Source organism: Alligator sinensis, unplaced genomic scaffold, assembly GCF_000455745.1.
Source record: "Alligator sinensis unplaced genomic scaffold, ASM45574v1 scaffold438_1, whole genome shotgun sequence".
NCBI lineage: Eukaryota > Metazoa > Chordata > Crocodylia > Alligatoridae > Alligator > Alligator sinensis.
The window spans coordinates 212,705-230,301 of NW_005843131.1; the positions used below are offsets into that span (position 1 = coordinate 212,705).

Genomic DNA, 17,597 nt, shown 5'->3' on the forward strand with positions numbered 1-17,597 from the left:
TCCAAGTCAATTTAATTCAAGTGATCTAAAGGGGACACAGCAATGACGATTTCGACTGGCACATGGAAAGCCATTAAAATATGGTTCTACCTGGTTCATTCTAGGCAAATCCTTGATATTTTCTTCTTTTTTAAGAAGCTCATCTTGCCACTGCTTCAGATAAGCCTGAATATCAACCTTCCCTTTACCTGCTCGAAGACAAAAGAACATGTCAGAAGCGCTGGATCTCTGCCACAATCCCAGACCCCCAAGGGGAATATCTTCTATTAAGTAACAGATATTTTGGAATACTTGGTTTACATTTTTTGTTTGGGTGCAATGATCACATGGGAAAGGAAGGAAACAATTACCACACAATGTTTCCTGTAAACAATTATACCAACAGACGTCTTATGCCAAGGTCCAGGTTAGAAGCTGAATTGGCATTAAGGTTCAAGTTCAGGCTTAACAGGGGTTCTCATAAGATTTCAGCATAAAATAGTTTTCACAAGACTATCTTCTTGCAGATCTCAGGAGAAATTGTACACAAGATTGTGGCCACAGGCTGACTTAGCACGAGATCCAGCTACAAGGACTGGTTTAGATTTGAGGATTTAAATCCAACTCTCCTCCCAAATTCGAATGACCTCAGGTTAGAAGTACCAGAAGTACCTGTTTTAGTCCTGTGCTGCAGGATGTCTCTCAGGTGCTTAAAATATATATAGTTTGGAATTACTCCAGACACAACCTGTATCAATTCAGCAACAAATAGCAATGACTGCTCTAAAGTGCGAATTAATGGAGAGTGGTCTGGAAGAAGACAATGGCTCATCCAATATTAAACACCGGGGTTTCTCCCCTGGGGCACCAGTTCAAACCTAGACCTGCTCAGACAGCAATGACCAGGAGTCCTTGCTATTAGGCAGGTGCTAGCAGCCCATTTGAAATGAGTTTGTATCCTCCATCTAGTTTCTACACGGCAGACTCAGGGAGGCCAAGGACTGAATAGATGTATAAATATAAAACATCTCCAGCAGTGACCTGTGCTGAATAAATACACCTACGCTAATACAAATAGCACCGCATTACACATGGTAGCATGGGGCATCCAAGCTGCTAATAAGTTAGGAAAATATACTTCCTCACCACAAACGGCCTTAATTCCTCTCCCTCAAATGCAATACAAGGCTAACAACTGTCTCGATTCACTGATCAGGATTATTTTACCTTTTTCTGGGCTCTTCAAGGCATCAGCTTCCTGACTGTCCACAGGAGAGGAAACTACATTTGAAAAGAAAAATTATTTGTTTCTTTGAGAGATCAAGTACATGCTGTTTTTTCCTTGAACAAAAATCTCTTCCTCTGGAAGCACATTGCTTAAAAAACATGCTTGCTTTTGTGCTGAACTCTACTGCCACTGAGAAGCAGCTATACACATTTCTCTGCCTCCTAAGTCAACATCCAGACAGCACAGCTAACCAGAGATTGCAAGATGAGCCATAATGTAAACAGGTTCTCCCCTGGGATTCGGTGCTCAGTAGAACGTGATACCCAACTACTGTAGGTATTGCGCCTCTTGTGTGGATTTTGCCCTTAAACATTTGCTTACAAAGGACCTTAGATGAGAAGAACTTCCCAGGAGTTTTCTTTAGAGACCCCCATATTTGGGTGCCCGTCTCAGGATGTGCAACTTCAGAAGTGGGAGACAAAGGTTTTGAAACCTCTCAGAAGTCTAGGCCCGGAAGGGTATGGATTTTGATATTAAACTCCTAGGACAGGAAGCATTCACTTATGCCTGGAGCAAAATGGTAAGTATAATGTCAGCCCTTAGATACTGTATTTTCTCTCACAACACACGTACCTTTTTCCCCCCACAATCAAACCCCTAAAATTGGCATATGCAGCCGAAGCAGGAAAGCTGATTTTTCTGCCTTGGTTAGAAGCACCCTGCTTTGATTCCTGCTCCAAAATCAACTGCCTGCTGGCAGCAGTGGCATTTCTATTCAGGCAGCTGAGGGAATCAATTGACTTAATGGCTCGTTGTTCTTCACTGCACAGGTGTTAATGATAGTCTCTCCTTTGTAATGGTCCTGAAGTTCCACTGGCACTTTTCCTGTCTGCTAGCTACTCCTGGTCTCTCCTCTCCTTGCAGCCTTGCAGAACCTTTAGCTCTTTTCAAAATCACAGATGCACCCATGGACACCAGTCTTTTTCAGAAGCTAAGCTTTCAGCTTTTGGTTAAGTAAGGAAGGGAAGGTGAGTGATTCGAAAATACGGCTGCATAAAGTAGAGACAAAGCTAAACTCTGGAAAAATATTTTTCTTCTTTATTCTGCCTTTCCACAAATAAGGTGTATGTCTTATTTGGGGTACGTGGTATTAGAGACAATATGGTCAAATTAAAATATAAGAACACATTTAACTGGTGCACTGAGGCTGTGATCTGATACCTTATTTCCTCCCCACCTGTATTCCTCCATTTTGACTGCCTCTTGTCTCAGATAGTACGAGGTGCAGGGAATGGCTTTTGTTTTGCATTTGCACAACACCTACCAGAATGGCTCGGTACTGAGGCTCCTATGTGCTACTTTAATACAATAAATAACAAAACAATAGCGCAAGGCTGCTTACGGTAGTGTATTCCACAGAATCTAGCCATCAACTGGCCCTTTAGCCTGATGCAACCCAAGCATCAAGATAGAGGAAACTGTTCTAAAGAAACTAGGATAGGGTTTAGCCCTCATGTCATTGGTGCCTGTATTTTATACCAGCATTCTTCATCTGCATTTGTGCCTATTACTGATTAGAACTGCTAAAATCTACCACAGTACAAGTAACCGACTCGCACTACTAATTCTGTGGGCTGCATGAAAGATGCTGGGGCTTACCAGTGAGCTGGCTGAAGTGGATCAACTCTTCTTTGGAAAGTTCAATGCCTTTTGAAGGGCTCAGAGATTCCACTTCAGTAAAAGCTGCAAGAAACAAAATTCATGTAGCCAATTTTAAGGGCACTGTCAGTAATGCTTAGCTGATCAACCTTTAAGAAAGAGCCAAGAAACTTCTAACTCTCTTAAAGCTTCTCAGTACTGTATGAACTGAAAAGAAAGGAAGAAAGAAAGAGAGAGTACGAAGGAACAGAGAACGCATGCCCTAAGCAAGCAGTTCAGATTCCCAGTGCTGGACAAACGGTCCTCAGAACTGATGACAACAAACAACACTAATAAGAATTTCTGAAAAACCATAGAAACACAAAACTTTTGCCAATGAATCATGTATGCTGACAGCACAGACAACATATGGATATGTCTGTCCTTGCGAATAAGACAGACATGCTGTAGGACTGGTCTGGTCCAGGAGAATAAATCACTCTGGGTCTAGCAGGCACTGATAGCACAGCTGTAGGTTTGCACTGTGAGGTCCATACCAAGGGGGGTGGGAAACGAAATCAATGCGTAGGGCTAGAAAGTTAAAGGATGATGAAGAGAGTAACAACCAGAAGTCCACACACACCAACAGCAACCGACTTACCTGGAGGGATGTGCAACTTAAAAAGCAGCTTCAGTTTGTCGGTGAAACTTCCGTTATACAAAATATCTGTCAAAGGAGAAGAGCAAGACGCTTCATTTAACTAGTTCAAAGCTTTGGAAAAACCCTATGAACCTAGGCAGAAATAGCCGAGGGTGGCTAAAGCTGGGCATTATGCAGCTACCTGGCACAGGGAAGAGCTGCAGAAACATGCAAGAATGACAGCATGCCATACTACTGACCTCAGGGTTTGTCTACACTATGAAGTGAGTAGGGTTTCGTAGACATGGTAATATAGTTCAATCCGCTCATTTTCAAACATTGCTAAGAATCTAGACAGCAGGCAAATGTTTACTTGGCTAGTAAGAATATGCCTTCCCCAATACGGGGTGAAAAAATGCAGGCAAAGACGCTGGAATTATAGGCAGGGCCACATGCATGTGTAAATACTTGCTATATGAAAACTGCATCCTGCAAGAAATACAGTGCTGACATTTCTCAGCATTTTCTTTCACCTTTTGATTTGGGCACACCACCATTTAGAACGAGATGCAAAAAACATATTAATATAATATTAAAATTGTCCAGTTACATTCACTTTAAGTCTAGAAAAAATATTGTTCCATCAGGAACGGTACCTTAGCTGCAAGATACGTCCTCTCTGTGTGATGACATAGTTTGAGGAAGCATTTATCATCAACCAGATAGCTTATGCAACACAGTAAGTTATTTCCTAACTCTGAGATTTCAACCTTATGGTCCACTAATATAGCCCCGGCATCGAAAATTGCGTTGATTGATGAATATTTCAGAAAAATTAGCAGTACGTAAAGTCTGCGGCTACTACAAGAAACTGCTCTGCAGAGCAAAGCAAGGATGTGCAATAGTAAGTTTTCACCATTACCAGCCAGACTCACACTTGTTGTTCACCCCCACTCCTAAGTGAACTCTGCAGCCAGGTAGCTCAATCTACCCGGGTCTTTAATCTAGTTCTCTGCAGGATACCAAACACTGTTCACACTAATGGGTGACAAGAAGAATGGAAATCCCATGTAAGTACAGTACTTGAACCTGACATTTTCATACCGAGCACGCAGGCAAATTCTTTGAAGTTTATAAGGCAATCCGAGTTCTCGTCCAGCAGCCTGAACGTCCACAACGCGAGAGAGTCCTTGTTTGCACAATGTGCCCATGGGCTCAAAAGATGATAGAGAACCCGGAACTGCTGGCAATCGATCCGATACTGTTCCAGGTAAGGCAGACTGGGATCGTGGTGTCTCAGGACTGGGCTATTTACACTCCAGTAGCAAGATAGAAAATGTTCTTTCTACAAAAGAAAAAGGCATTGGAGGAACAGAAAGGCCTTTTGTTTGCAGGAGGGAAAAGCGGAGGGGTTTTTTTGTCTCTTTGTTTTTAAGATTGAGTTGATTAAAAGTTGATATGAAAGGCAGGATTCAAATCCTTGTTTAAAACGTGCTGAAATGGTAGCATGCCCCTATTATATATTCACCATAATATACCGATAATTTTGCAAACAAAGACCGTAAGGAGAAAAGCAGCCCATTACCTTGAATAATTCATAAAGCTCTTCCAGGTCACTAGGACTGAATTTTACATCCTGACATATGACACGCAGCTGAAACAAATTAAAATAAAATAAAACAGTAACTTTCCCTGCTTTGATCCAAAGGCTGAGAGATTTCAGCTCATATTAGAGGGCTGATTTGAATCTTCCTCCATATTTTCTGCAGAAGTACTTATGGAATGGGTATGGAACTTGTTTCTAAACAAATCAAGGATAACATGTAGCCCCCCAAAGAAGAGGATGAACACACACCGCATCCCATGCTGGTGTTTATCCTATGCTGTAGGCCGAAGACAATGACTCTCAAATACCAAATGATTTACCCTTATCCAATGTGAGCTTCCTTTGCAAGTGACAAACGGCACATTCAGCCCTTGCAAACAAGAGTTTATTTTCCAGTGCAGGGAATAAGGACTCCAGCACACTAACTCAAGGGCAGCTGCAAGAGCAGAGTCCACAGGCGCTGAATACTGACCTCACAATAAGAAATACAATGCACATGGTCACAGCACTGAAAACACTGTTACTGCAGCATTTAGAGTGACTATTTACTATAGTGTAGACAGAAGTCTTGTTAACTGGTCTGGTTTGAATGTTGGCCATTGAAACAAGCCGGCAAACAAAAGAAACTGCCTACAACCTTCAGGTGGGAGCCTGAATTTTCAGGAGCTTGTGCTATAACCAAAGAAGAGATACTTTGCAACTACAGACACCCATATTCTATAAACACATGCAAAAGATATTTTTATCTTGTTCCAGCATGTTAAATCTTTTTGGTGGCATTTCAGTTGGCTTCCCAGCTCAAGAATCAAGTGAAGAAACATTTTACTGTGTCACTAAGGCCTTTTCACATTGCCTCATGTCTCTAAGGGAAATGCATTAACAATATAACAGCGACACACAGAAATATAGGTCAGCCTGTTCCAATCCATGTGAAGCTTCACAGAAGCTAAACCCTTTTGAAGCCAGCTGGTGATGGTGCTGCCACCAACTAGAGCAGCAGGTCAAACTGTGATTTTCAGATTCAAAAGAGCACAGGGCAAACCCTGAGTTACCAACAGGCCAGGGGGATTTAAGCCCGGAGGGTGCAACACACTGGGTCACTGATCATTCCCTTCCCTCAAGGAGGAGGAAACCTATCAGAGGGAAGAAGAAAGGCAATATCAACTGCTGTGCAATGCCCAGGGCTTCAGTCCTTCCAAGACACTCACCACATTCTGCTTTGTAGTAACTTCAAGGGTCTGGATTACATACAGCCTGTTCCTGCTGCGCATGCTCTGGACATCCTCATATCGAATATCACCATATCTCTATGGGTTGGGGGGAACGGACAGACAAACAAAAACACAAACCCCAAAAAACAAGTTCTATGAAATCAGTTATTTCCAGACAGAGTCATCCACAGTGTCATTAAATCTTTCTGGCAGCTAAAAAGGGCTTTAGTATCAGATGTCTAGACCAATGGTTCCCAAACTTTTGGGACAAACAAGATCACCAACCTTCAGTGTTTCTTGCAGGCCACCGTGGCCCCTTCACATTGTACACCTGGGCTGGACGGGACTACCTGCAACCCTATCATCACAGCTTTAGTGACCACAGGTGGGGAGCCATTGAATCGGACAAAGATCCAGCAAGCATGATCCACACACACTTGTCCTATTTTAGTGCAGAGGGCTGAACTAGATGACCTTTTCAGGTTCCTTCTAGACCTGCGTGTCTATGAAAGCTGCTACTAGTTCACTTTCCTCCAGGAGCAAAGAGGAAGCAGGGGAGTGATTCATAACTAGCTCTCTGGCGTGCTCCTGGGACAATACCATTAGGCAATGCCCTTAACTAAAGCAGATTTCAAATGTACAACTTAAGCTTAAGTTAAAAGATACTAAAAACTACAGGCTTTTCTACTTATGGACCAGAAGTGGCTACCCTGGATGGGTTAGACATGAGGGAGGAAAAAAACCCCAAACACTGGATTTTATGGTCTGAGTAGTACCAAACATCATTCACGCATTAAGATTTTCATCTTTGAATTCAGTGTTGTTTAATCTTCACCAAATCTGCGCGAGGCAACACCACCACAAGGTGTAATACTGGCCTCTTACTCACAGTTAGTAACTGGAGCCATCTGCAAGATGACAGTTCTCTTTTGTAATAACATCAAGGTTTCAACATCTGTTCTCATTCCACATTAAAAAAAATGAAAACAAACCTTTTCACGCCAAAAAGAATTGCATCACAACAGGGAAGTCTGGTTAGAAAGGGAAGACAGGCTCTCATTGCACATTTGGGCAGTCTCAGCACAGGCCTCAGATACGGGAAACCCAGGTCCAGAGTCAGAGTGATGATGCCAAAACAAACCTTACTATTCTGAATTGGGCAAAGAAGGCATTTGAACCTAGGTGTACCACATCTCAGGTTGGTGCCCTCACCACCAGGCCAGAGCAAGAGAGAGAAACACAGCTCTCTCTGTGTCCCTTCAATGAAAACCGTATCAGAATTCTGACATACTGTATTTCCATCAAACACCGCTGCTTCAATGAAGCGGCACAATCCAACAAAATTTCATCCAGTCAAAAATGCCCCAACCAGCTCTATCTGTTGCCCTTCACATGCTGAGAGCTCTGACAGCTAAGGGACTTCTTGACAAAAAAGAGGCAAGATTTGGTTCAGCAAAAAAGGTCTTCCCTTTAAAAGACATTAAATAAATCCCAATACTGTACAAAGTCTACACACAACATAATGAACAGAAGAATACGCACTTCGTTTGCCTCTCGGATCAGGTCGGTGATATCTACTTTTGGGTGGTCACTCTTGGCATTGGACAGGTTTGAAGCCTGCTGCACAGCTGGAGGTAAGGGGCTGTCCTTGTTAGTGACACTGTCAAAAAATCTGCAAGAGAGACATTAAATTAGTGACATCAGACTTAAAGCAAAAGTGGATACAACCACACCTGAGTCTTCTATGCTGGGAAGAAGAAAGTGGATCAAGGGAAAGGAATATTTCCTAAATGGCAGAGAAGAGGAACAGATCTAGGAGATCTATTGCAACCTATCCGCTTCAGAAAATCTTCTGTGAGCTTTTTTGGAATTGTACCAAATTACTGCAGGTTGTATAAAGTGTGCCCCAAAAAAAGAAAGGTTACAACTAGATAAAATGTTACAAGCAGCCATTCAAAATGGGCTAACATGATTTAGTCCAGCTGGAGAAGGAGGTATCCAACCTCATACAGTTTGGGTTTCCTAGTTAAAACCCAAACTCAGCCCATTCTTTCTTTTAGTCAACCTAGGTTGCAATATTGTACTTTGGTTACTTGTTTAATTAAGAATTTAAAACTATCACAGCTAGAATTTGAAGTACGGTATTAGTTTATATGGTTTGTTATAACTATAAATTTCCTTGACAAAAAACTCAGATCAAATAGCTCTTAATACCATTCGATGACCCTGTGAGTTTTCAGCTCTGAGTTGAAAACTGCCCAAGATTAGTAGTCGTGTCCCTTTACCATTACTGTACCATAAACAGATCTCATAGCTCTTATAGGGACAGCATGTGCACTGTGCCTGCTCTTCTGTCACAGTAACTCAGAATAGTAACATCAGCAACACTAACTAAATTGAGGAAGGTGTTACAGCCTGAACCAGGGCATTCTTGCCTACCCTGCATCGGTTCAGTATGCACTTTTAACAGGCATATTTAGGGACCTACTACACTATACTAAACTCACATGACAAAGTGAATTATCTTGTCTTGACTATTCTAACTGTAATGCTAATGCTTAAGGATGGAGAAGCCAACAGACTCTGCTGTAAGAATATGATTAAGGGGTCCCTAGTCCAATGTATGAAATATCTAGGGTACTCCAGTATTCTCTGGGTTGCTTGGTTGGTGAGAAAAGGGAAAGCATCCAGATATTATAAATGCCTGCATGTGTTCTGTATCAGTTTTAAAATGTACAAAATGCATATCTGTTTTAATAACTGAGGTTGAAGTTTTCAAAGAAGCATAATAAAATCAGGCACACATCTCACTGAATTTCAGCATGAGCTGGCCATTTTACTCTCAGCTCAATTTGTCTGCCTTTTCCAAGCAGTAGTGCTTTCTTTTGGAAATGCACTGCACTGATGCTTACATGATTTTTTTTTTTTTTGGAGCAGCGGACAAAAGAGGGGGATTAGGGAACTGCTGTCCATTTATTTCATTCTCAACACTGCAGATGCAGATTTTCTGAGATGCAACCTGGATAGCTAATATTTTCATTTACTGGGGCATATGGCTGCAAAACCATAATTGTCCAACAGTTTGCAGAACAATCAGTTCTACATCCAACTACAACTGTGTTCCTGAGTTGCTTTCAGGAATTAAGAAATGCACCACTACCTGTTTAGAACAGTCACTGCCTCTGCATCATCCTTGCAGGTCAGGAGTTTGTCCATGTTATAGTCCAGCACTGCAAGACCCAGCTGCAGGATTGCCTTTATCCCATCATAAAAGAAACAGTCAACCACGTTGACTGCACTTTCAATGGGCAGCACACTGATAAAGAGGGTAAGGAACCAGGAGAGGGAGACTGATGAGAAGAAGGTCATGTCTGTCATGTGGTCTGTCAGCTGAGGCAGGTGATCCCTGATGAGTTCCTCAAACACTGCCTGATCCACCAAGGCACCTGCAGGCGGATAAGGACACAGTCACCAAAATGTTAAGATTGTGAACAGACAGAAGGTTTTTCTAAGCATTTCCCAGGTGCCAATAGCAATGCCATTACTCGTAACACAGCCATAGGCTGGCATCAGAAACAACAGGAGCAGTTCAGGGTGTGGGACTATACCAGTCATGGTCAGGATGTGTTGGGGGCCATGAAGACAAAAAACATAGGCATGCCCAGGAAGGAACATGCTATTACTTTTGAGAAAGCATAGTCTTCCTGGTTTGCAACAGGAAGAGAAAAGACTTTCAGATTTTTGGGGTTTTTTTATTACAACCCTCCCCCCCAAAATTAGCAAGGGGACCAAGCAGGAAAACATAGAGCTTTTTTCAAACTTTCATTTTCAAATTGGCTAGATTTTCACTTAATTGTCTTCGTATAAGTCCAGCATATAACTGAAGTTTTCTACATGACTGGATTTCCTGAATAGTCTCTCTACCATAATAACACAAAAATAAAATGCTGCTTTCACTCCATAGATTTCATAGACATCAGGGCTGGAAGGGACCTCGGAAGATCATCGAGTCCAGCCCCCCGCCCAAAGGGCAGGAAGTCAGCTGGGGTCATAGGATCCCAGCAAGATAAGCATCCAGTTTCATCTTGAAGGTGTTCAATGGAGGCGCTTGAACCACCTCCGGTGGCAGGCTGTTCCAGACCTTGGGGGCTCGGACAGTAAAGAAGTTCTTCCTTATGTCCAGCCTGAAACGATCTTGAAGTAGTTTGTGACCATTCGACTTTTTTTCCCGGTCGGCAGGCCCTTTTAAACTGCACGCATGCGCAGTGGGCCTGCCGTCGAGGAAGCTGCTCTTAGGGCAATAAGGGGGCCCTGCCCGGGATTTGGGGGACCCTGCCCTACTGGAGGGGGACAGGTGAGTACCCCCCTCCTCTCTCTCTCCCTGGGGGGCTGGGCCAAGTAGGGGCCTGGGCGGGGCTTGACCAAAGAAGGGCTTTGGGATATTCCTGATGTTCAGCTTTGCTTCCTAAACTACCCCAACCAAACCCAACAACTTCCCCCTGCCTGCATTAGCTAGCGTTTCATTTCCATTTTAAACAGATCATTCCATTTATATTTTCAAGCAGACAAAAAAAGACAAAAGCACATTACCGATGATTCGACGATTGAAATAATCAGGCAACATTCTTTCACACACAGCAACCAATAGCCAGAAAGCTTCTTCCTCTTTAGCATACAGCAGCAATACTGATGTCAAAATGTTCATTGCCTGTAACATTCAAGCAGGGCAGGAGGCATTAGCAAAGACAGACAATGGAAGCACTCAGTACAATTCAGTTTTGCTCTACACGTTACATACTATGTATATTTCTTAAAGCTTGTGTATCATGTGTTTTCATAGTTCAGGCCAGATAAGCAACTCTAACTATCTGTGGACCTATGCAACAATACAGTTAAAATGCACAGTACAACATTCAAGCTATATTCTGTATACTCAAAAGCGTGCTATAATGTAAGCCTCATAAATATCCAAAGATTATAGCAGATAAAGCCATGTCATAAGCAGTCTCTAGTGCCAAACAAGTACAGCACAAAAATCAGTATCATTTAATAGTTTGGAGTTTAAGCCAGAAGTAAACTGATGAATCTACAGAAGTGTGAAATATTTTATATAACATTGCTATAATAACGGTTATCATGCATTAATGTAAGTAATGGTTAGACAACCAACGTGTGCAATCTCAGGGGAGTCCCACCTGACAGTACCCAATCTTGGGATTTCTGTATGCATAGGCCGTGAGAACTCTCCGGAGTGCAGAAATGCCAGTGTCACTCTGAAATGCTGGGTGCTCAGGCAGGGAACGACGCAAGTCTCGCTCAATTTCATCAGTAGCTAAGGTGCTTGTCCCAATGGATATTTCCACCACTTCGGTGTAATAACCAGGGTTGGTAGCCATGTCATTAACAGCGCCTGCCAACATGTTTTATTGTACAACGTGAGATGACAACAGTAGAGTACCACATCAGTTCTTTACAAAATGTACACAAGTTCAAGTAGCTATTAAACTATATCAACGTTGTGATTCTCTAGGACATTATCTCAGTATTACACAAGAGTGGCATTATTGAAATCGATGGGCCCCATACTGGCATAACACTGAATTGTAAAGTGAAAAAGGTAGTCAACATAATTAACATGGTACCTTCCTTTGCATTACATACCTAATTTCTCTTCCCTTCCATAAAAAAAAACAAACCTTTTTCTATGTGTAACTGTGCATGTCTTTTCTGGGAAAGACAATTTTTTCTTCCTCCATAAAGCTGGTCAAACCATTTCTGATCTATGCACTTTTCTGAAAGCACCTATTTTTCTCAATGGGAACAATCTAAGCTTTCTGTATCAAACATGCTCAAACACCAAGCTGATGTGTGGCATAAATGCCCAGACTTTGAAGAAAAGCTAACAATTCAATGACTGTTGTGTTCATAAACTCTCAGCAAGAGCTATCACATGGTATACTGGCTGGATAAATTTAAAAGTAATTGTTATGGTATACTAAACCTCTGGAAGCACTACAGAAATCATCACTGATATGGGGAGGGATGGGAGTGGAGAAGACAGCCACAGACTTCCAGTGCAACCATCAACATGTCCTTGGGGCAGTTTCCACAAGCGCTGTAGTTAATGGGAGCTGCAAGTGCACAGTGCCTTACTCTGCACATCAGTACTTTTGTTGCAAAATGCAGATGATGATAGTACTTCCCTGCCTCATGAACAAAATGAATTCATCTGAACAAACTGCTTGTCGAAGAAGATAAAGATATTCTGTGATAAAGGCCATGAAAGCACTTCTGTCATTTCTACATGCATATGCCTTTAAAAAACCTGCAACTAAAACCTGTTATGTTTATAACCAGGAATCTGTGATTTAAGTAGCAGCGTCAAAAAGTTAGTCAAAATCCAAATAAAACTCTCTACTAGAGAAGCTACTGGTTTGTGAAGCTGCCATCCCTACCAAAAGTTGTTTAAATTGAACTAATGAACGTTTCATGACAAGGTTTTAAAATGAAGTCAGAACAGGGTTAATCTAATACTGTCCCCTTGAAACTTTAGAGCATTGCAGGCAACCTACCAATGAAACTAGCATAATTTTACTGGTAGAGGTTTAAGAAGCTGTTGAAGTCAGCAAATGAGTCTTTTAACAGTCAAGACTATAGGCTTGGGCTTGTTTTAATTCAAGACTGTAAGATCCTTACCTGGCTGCTTTAATGCTTCTTTCTTCAGAAATTCAAGACTTTGCTGCAGCAGAAAACAGCAGTTTTGACACAGTGTCTTTGGTCGCTAACTAGAACGTTCCCGTCCCTAAAATTCACTATTATTCAGTACCTGAGAAAAGAAGCCACAGCTCTCCTCTTAATGTCTCCGGGATCCCTCGTACTACTAGGTCACGAGTCTTCTTTGTCCGAAACGTGCTAACTCCACGGCCACATTCTACAAAGAGGATATTCCAGGATTGCTCTTTCATTTTTTCTTTTAACTATCAAAACAAAAACAAAAGTCCAATTAGCAAGTCAGTCAGTCTGGAAGTCAGTCCATATGCTGAAAGGAGAGGAGCAAATGGTACTCGTTACACCAACATAAATGGGAATAACAAGACTTAAGTCAGTACTGTTGCTCTGGACTTGCATTGGAGTAGGTAAGAGCAGAACTGATTCTCTATACGGTAGGTCAAATTAAGTAAGGAAACACAACTATAAACAAACTGATTACTTATTTTCCATATCCCATCTAATACAATGGGAATGAGACTAAATTCCTCCATGTTTATTCACAGCTAAATATATTTCAGTCTCCTCCATACCTGAGACTGTCAGTGAAGCTAAGCAAACGTGATAAAGTTGGCATTTTTTTGCCAATAAAATGCAATCAAAACTAAGAGAGAGAGAGAGAAGAAGTGATCCAAGCAACTCATTTCCTAGTAGGATATAAATCATCCAATTATTCATTAATGTCTTCCTCGCATCAACAGCTCTTACTTGAATGATTGTCCTTGAGGCCCTTTTGGCTGCAAACCACCCCAGAGATTTGTCCTCTGGGAAAGCTGTGCTGTGTGGAGAGATTGACAGTCAAAAGACTTCAGTGGGGCAGAAGAAAGTTTGCTAAGGGACATAAATGTCACTGTTGTCAGGCCGGGCTTTGTAAAAGGCTGCAAAAAAAGTAACAGCTATCACCACAACATATTGCTAGTATGGACGTGGGTGATGAGAAAAGTCAGTACTCAATGCAGGGCAGCCATGCCTATTATCTAGGAACCTTACCTTCTCCTATGGAACCTTGTGGCTGCTTTTCATTGCATGGGGATGTGTGGAAAGTCCCTATAACTTCAGCCAATTTTTAAACATCCTCATATTTTGCTAGAGATGGTCAAAAATAGAAAAAAAAATCTTCTGGGTGAAACAAGCTGCTGGAATGAGATGGGCCACTCCAAGGGCAAAAGATGAAGGGAAAAAGGGGAACTAGAGAAGGAAAAGAGCAAGGCAGAAAAGGAATAAGCACAGAAAAAGATAGGGAAAAAGAAAATGAAGAAGGCACATGAGGCAGACTGCTCACAGGGGCCAACTTCAAAGGCCTGAATAAAGACACAGTGAAAGCAATGTTATGGCCCCGATGCATCAATGTAATTAAAAAAAAGGGGTGAAGAGTTTCAAAGTCAATGGGACATCTCGCTTGCTTAATTATGTTGAGCTTATATGCTTCCTCTTTATGTGCCCACAAAATGCTTCTTGCTCACCTCAGCAATCAGCCTACTTCCCTCTGATATGGGAACCAGATGACAAAACAGGTTATTCTGTTTTTTTTGCCGCCTCTCTCACCCCGTGTTGCGCCACCTCAGATGGCCAGATCCAGGACACAGTGGGCTGGGGAACTGGGAAGTATCCCATAGGTGCTCCAGGCTCTCAGTCTTTTCTGCCCATGGTCTACTTACCCATTAAGCATTCTGCAGCATCAAGCTGTTCTCAGAGCAACTCCAAACAAACAGAACTAAAGGTGAATCAATAACTAGAACAATATGAAGCAGGAAATCTGGACTAGTTTAAGATGAGCACTGAGGACTCAAAATACATAAGTCCATATGAAATCCAGAGCACATCATATATTTATCTGGCATGAAACTGAAGAGAATATTGTAGTAAACTAGTCCATTTCTGCCAAAACCCCAAAATGGATTTCTCCTGAAATGTCCATGACCTCAGTGAGTCTAGCCGAAAGAGGAAAGCCTATTTGCATGACTAAGAACTGGTGAATCAGTTCCTTACTTAAGCAAAAGTGAAGTCATGAGTACATTGTCTGAGTAAGGAGAGAGAAGTGTTGAATATAGCTCTTTGCAAGGGACAAGACTTGCATGCTACAATGAACTTCATTATGCGGGTAAAATGCAATTCAGCTTTCCGTGATCTTACAGGCAGGGCAATTAATGATTACTATCACTATTGCTACAGCTTGGGAACAGCACGTACACTGTTACTCCATTTTGTCCTTTTTAACATTTCAGGAATGCTCACTCTGTGATGGGGAGCAAGGATGCCTTGGGAAGCCCCAGACATCAGGATCTCAGGGTTATGAGGTTCTTTGCCAAGCAATCAGGACCCGGGCATCTCCAGAAGAACCAACTGGAACTGGGGCTCTCAATGTTTCTGGGTCTCTCCTCTGCACTGGTGTCTTCCCATAATCAAGCCTGCTGGAATTTTGGCAGCCCAGGGAATCAAGATAGTGGGCTCTATGCTTAAGTGTGTGTTGGGGAGAAGGGGAAGAAAGGGGAGCTGGGCCAAAATGAAACGATAAATAGAAACGCAATTAAAAATTACAGAATGAAACACTTCAGAAGTTCCAATTTCTCTTCCAGACCAGAATGAAAACTTCTTTGGAATACAGGAATTTCTCATAGAACAGAAATTCTAGGTTTTGACTACTTCTGGTCCCAATCCCACAAGCTCTTCAGTACCTGTAGGCCATGTCCCAGTGTTGCACAGCACTTGGGAATGCTATCATGAAAGCAGGCTCTGACCACTCGCTCCAACACCACACACCCTGCAAGCAAAAAGCAGCTCCAAGGTACATTTTTCAGAGGAAGAGAGTGGGCAAACACGTTCTCTCAGCAGCACCCCCTAAGCATAGTCCTATTTCATGTAGACATGCTCACAAGTTCCCACAAACTGGGTTTCTAATGTAAAAAGTAAATAGAATTTTTTAATACATTTTCCAAGCCTACCTCATATATTAAATAGCAAAAATAAGGCATAGATCCATTTTTATCACTAATAAAATAAGTATCTTCTCCAGATCATAATGTTGTTACTAAGATGTGCATAGGGAATGAAGTGAGGGGGAACAAATTAAGCTGATCTCTGGATTGCATTTTATTTGTTCCCAAACCATTTCCTGTAGTTGTTAAGTCCTGGCAATTCAAATGGATGCGATATTAAGTACATGCTCAGTGCTACAAAATATTATACTATTTATATGACAATAACAACAATAATGGCAGCTCCTTCCTGTGGGAGGCAGAAGAGCTGGATGATATTGCTATGGAAGGATAGGTATATGCTTATTAAACAAGATGAGCAGAAACTGAATAATGTGATATACAAGCCCCTTTGGAAATATAATAAAGAAGCAGAGTAGGCGGAGGAGAGAAGATTGCCCAAGCAATAGGGGTGGGGAGGAAATCAAGTTTTAACTGAAATAAAGTTTCCATTTCAATTTAGTCCTTTTCAAATTAGAAACAGAAAGTTGCCCGCTTCCTTACCATTTTAGAGTCGAGGTTCTCGGCATCCTGAGGATGGAAAACGGTCATAAGGGCTTCTGTGCTGACAGTCTTGCTACTGTCTTTTTGCCCCATCGACCGTCCCTCGTAATAATCCACCAAGTTATCAGGGTCAGGACTAACGGCAACCTACAGAAAATACATTAAAACCCAACAGTCAGAAGTCCTCAAAAAGCAGCACTGATAAGAGATACTATCCAAATATCACTACTTGTGCACATTTTAAGAACCAACAGACATCAGACACATTATTATAATGTAATGATTATACAGGATTCAGAGACATGCTAAAAGTCTCCTACAGCAAGTTACAAATAATCCCTTCTCTGCTGAATTTACAGCTGAATTTAAGGGGTAGCACTTGAAAAGGCCACATGATGCAGCAAGAGTTTTATGCCTTTTTTTCATGACAAACCCTCGTGGGACCAAGAGCTACATAAAATACATGGACAAGATCAAAAGCCACTGAAGACAAACAAGAGACTCCCACTGACTTCAACAGAATCAGAGACATGGACAAGAGCTGCCATGTATTAAAACTAGCAGTTAAATGCATTGTATCTTTTTCGTCAGCCCAATATTTCTGATAGCATTTTAATAAAATAAGTCAAAACATAATGAGCTCAGCACCACTGCCATTCAGCAAGTTCCTTTCAGCATGCATGCAAAAGATATTCATCTTTTGCACCTTAAGTGGAAAGATGATGAATTATAAAGAAATATGGTAGAGTAAAAATGGGCAAACAACTATGGAAGAGCACATGGGGCCAATCGAAAAGCTGAAGTTCATGAGAAGGCCAAACCTCAGCACCACGATGCCACAGAAGTGGCTGCTCCCTCCTATAGATCAGGGGTTTTCAACCTTTTTTAACAAGTGTACCCTTTCTGTCTCAAAGTTTCAGCTCATGTACCCCTTTATATTTTTCTCTTGTTTTTAAGGGGCAGGGGGAAGATCGAGGCCCCGTGGTGGAGAAGGAGGTAGGGCTGAGCCGGGACAGAGCCGTGAGCGCGGTTTATCCGGGGGCTGGGA

At 41.9% G+C, this 17,597-nt stretch overlaps 2 protein-coding genes across 2 annotated transcripts in view; one reads left to right on the plus strand and one right to left on the minus strand.

Moving 5' to 3' along the window:
* LOC112548358 (neuronal PAS domain-containing protein 2-like) overlaps nucleotides 1-17,597 on the plus strand; it is a 61,709-nt gene that overhangs the window by 16,969 nt on the left and 27,143 nt on the right. The window lies entirely within an intron of this gene.
* The window catches only part of TBC1D8B (TBC1 domain family member 8B), a 41,894-nt gene that overhangs the window by 1,663 nt on the left and 22,634 nt on the right, over nucleotides 1-17,597 (minus strand). The window contains exons 7-19 of the mRNA XM_025193908.1: nucleotides 16,550-16,696; nucleotides 13,129-13,279; nucleotides 11,498-11,712; nucleotides 10,893-11,010; nucleotides 9,463-9,748; nucleotides 7,845-7,974; nucleotides 6,300-6,398; nucleotides 5,071-5,139; nucleotides 4,590-4,830; nucleotides 3,507-3,572; nucleotides 2,867-2,950; nucleotides 1,207-1,260; nucleotides 91-188 (exon numbers count right to left, since the gene is read on the minus strand). Coding sequence (XP_025049693.1) covers nucleotides 91-188; nucleotides 1,207-1,260; nucleotides 2,867-2,950; nucleotides 3,507-3,572; nucleotides 4,590-4,830; nucleotides 5,071-5,139; nucleotides 6,300-6,398; nucleotides 7,845-7,974; nucleotides 9,463-9,748; nucleotides 10,893-11,010; nucleotides 11,498-11,712; nucleotides 13,129-13,279; nucleotides 16,550-16,696 — 1,758 coding nt within the window. The remainder of the gene's footprint in view (nucleotides 1-90; nucleotides 189-1,206; nucleotides 1,261-2,866; nucleotides 2,951-3,506; nucleotides 3,573-4,589; nucleotides 4,831-5,070; nucleotides 5,140-6,299; nucleotides 6,399-7,844; nucleotides 7,975-9,462; nucleotides 9,749-10,892; nucleotides 11,011-11,497; nucleotides 11,713-13,128; nucleotides 13,280-16,549; nucleotides 16,697-17,597) is intronic.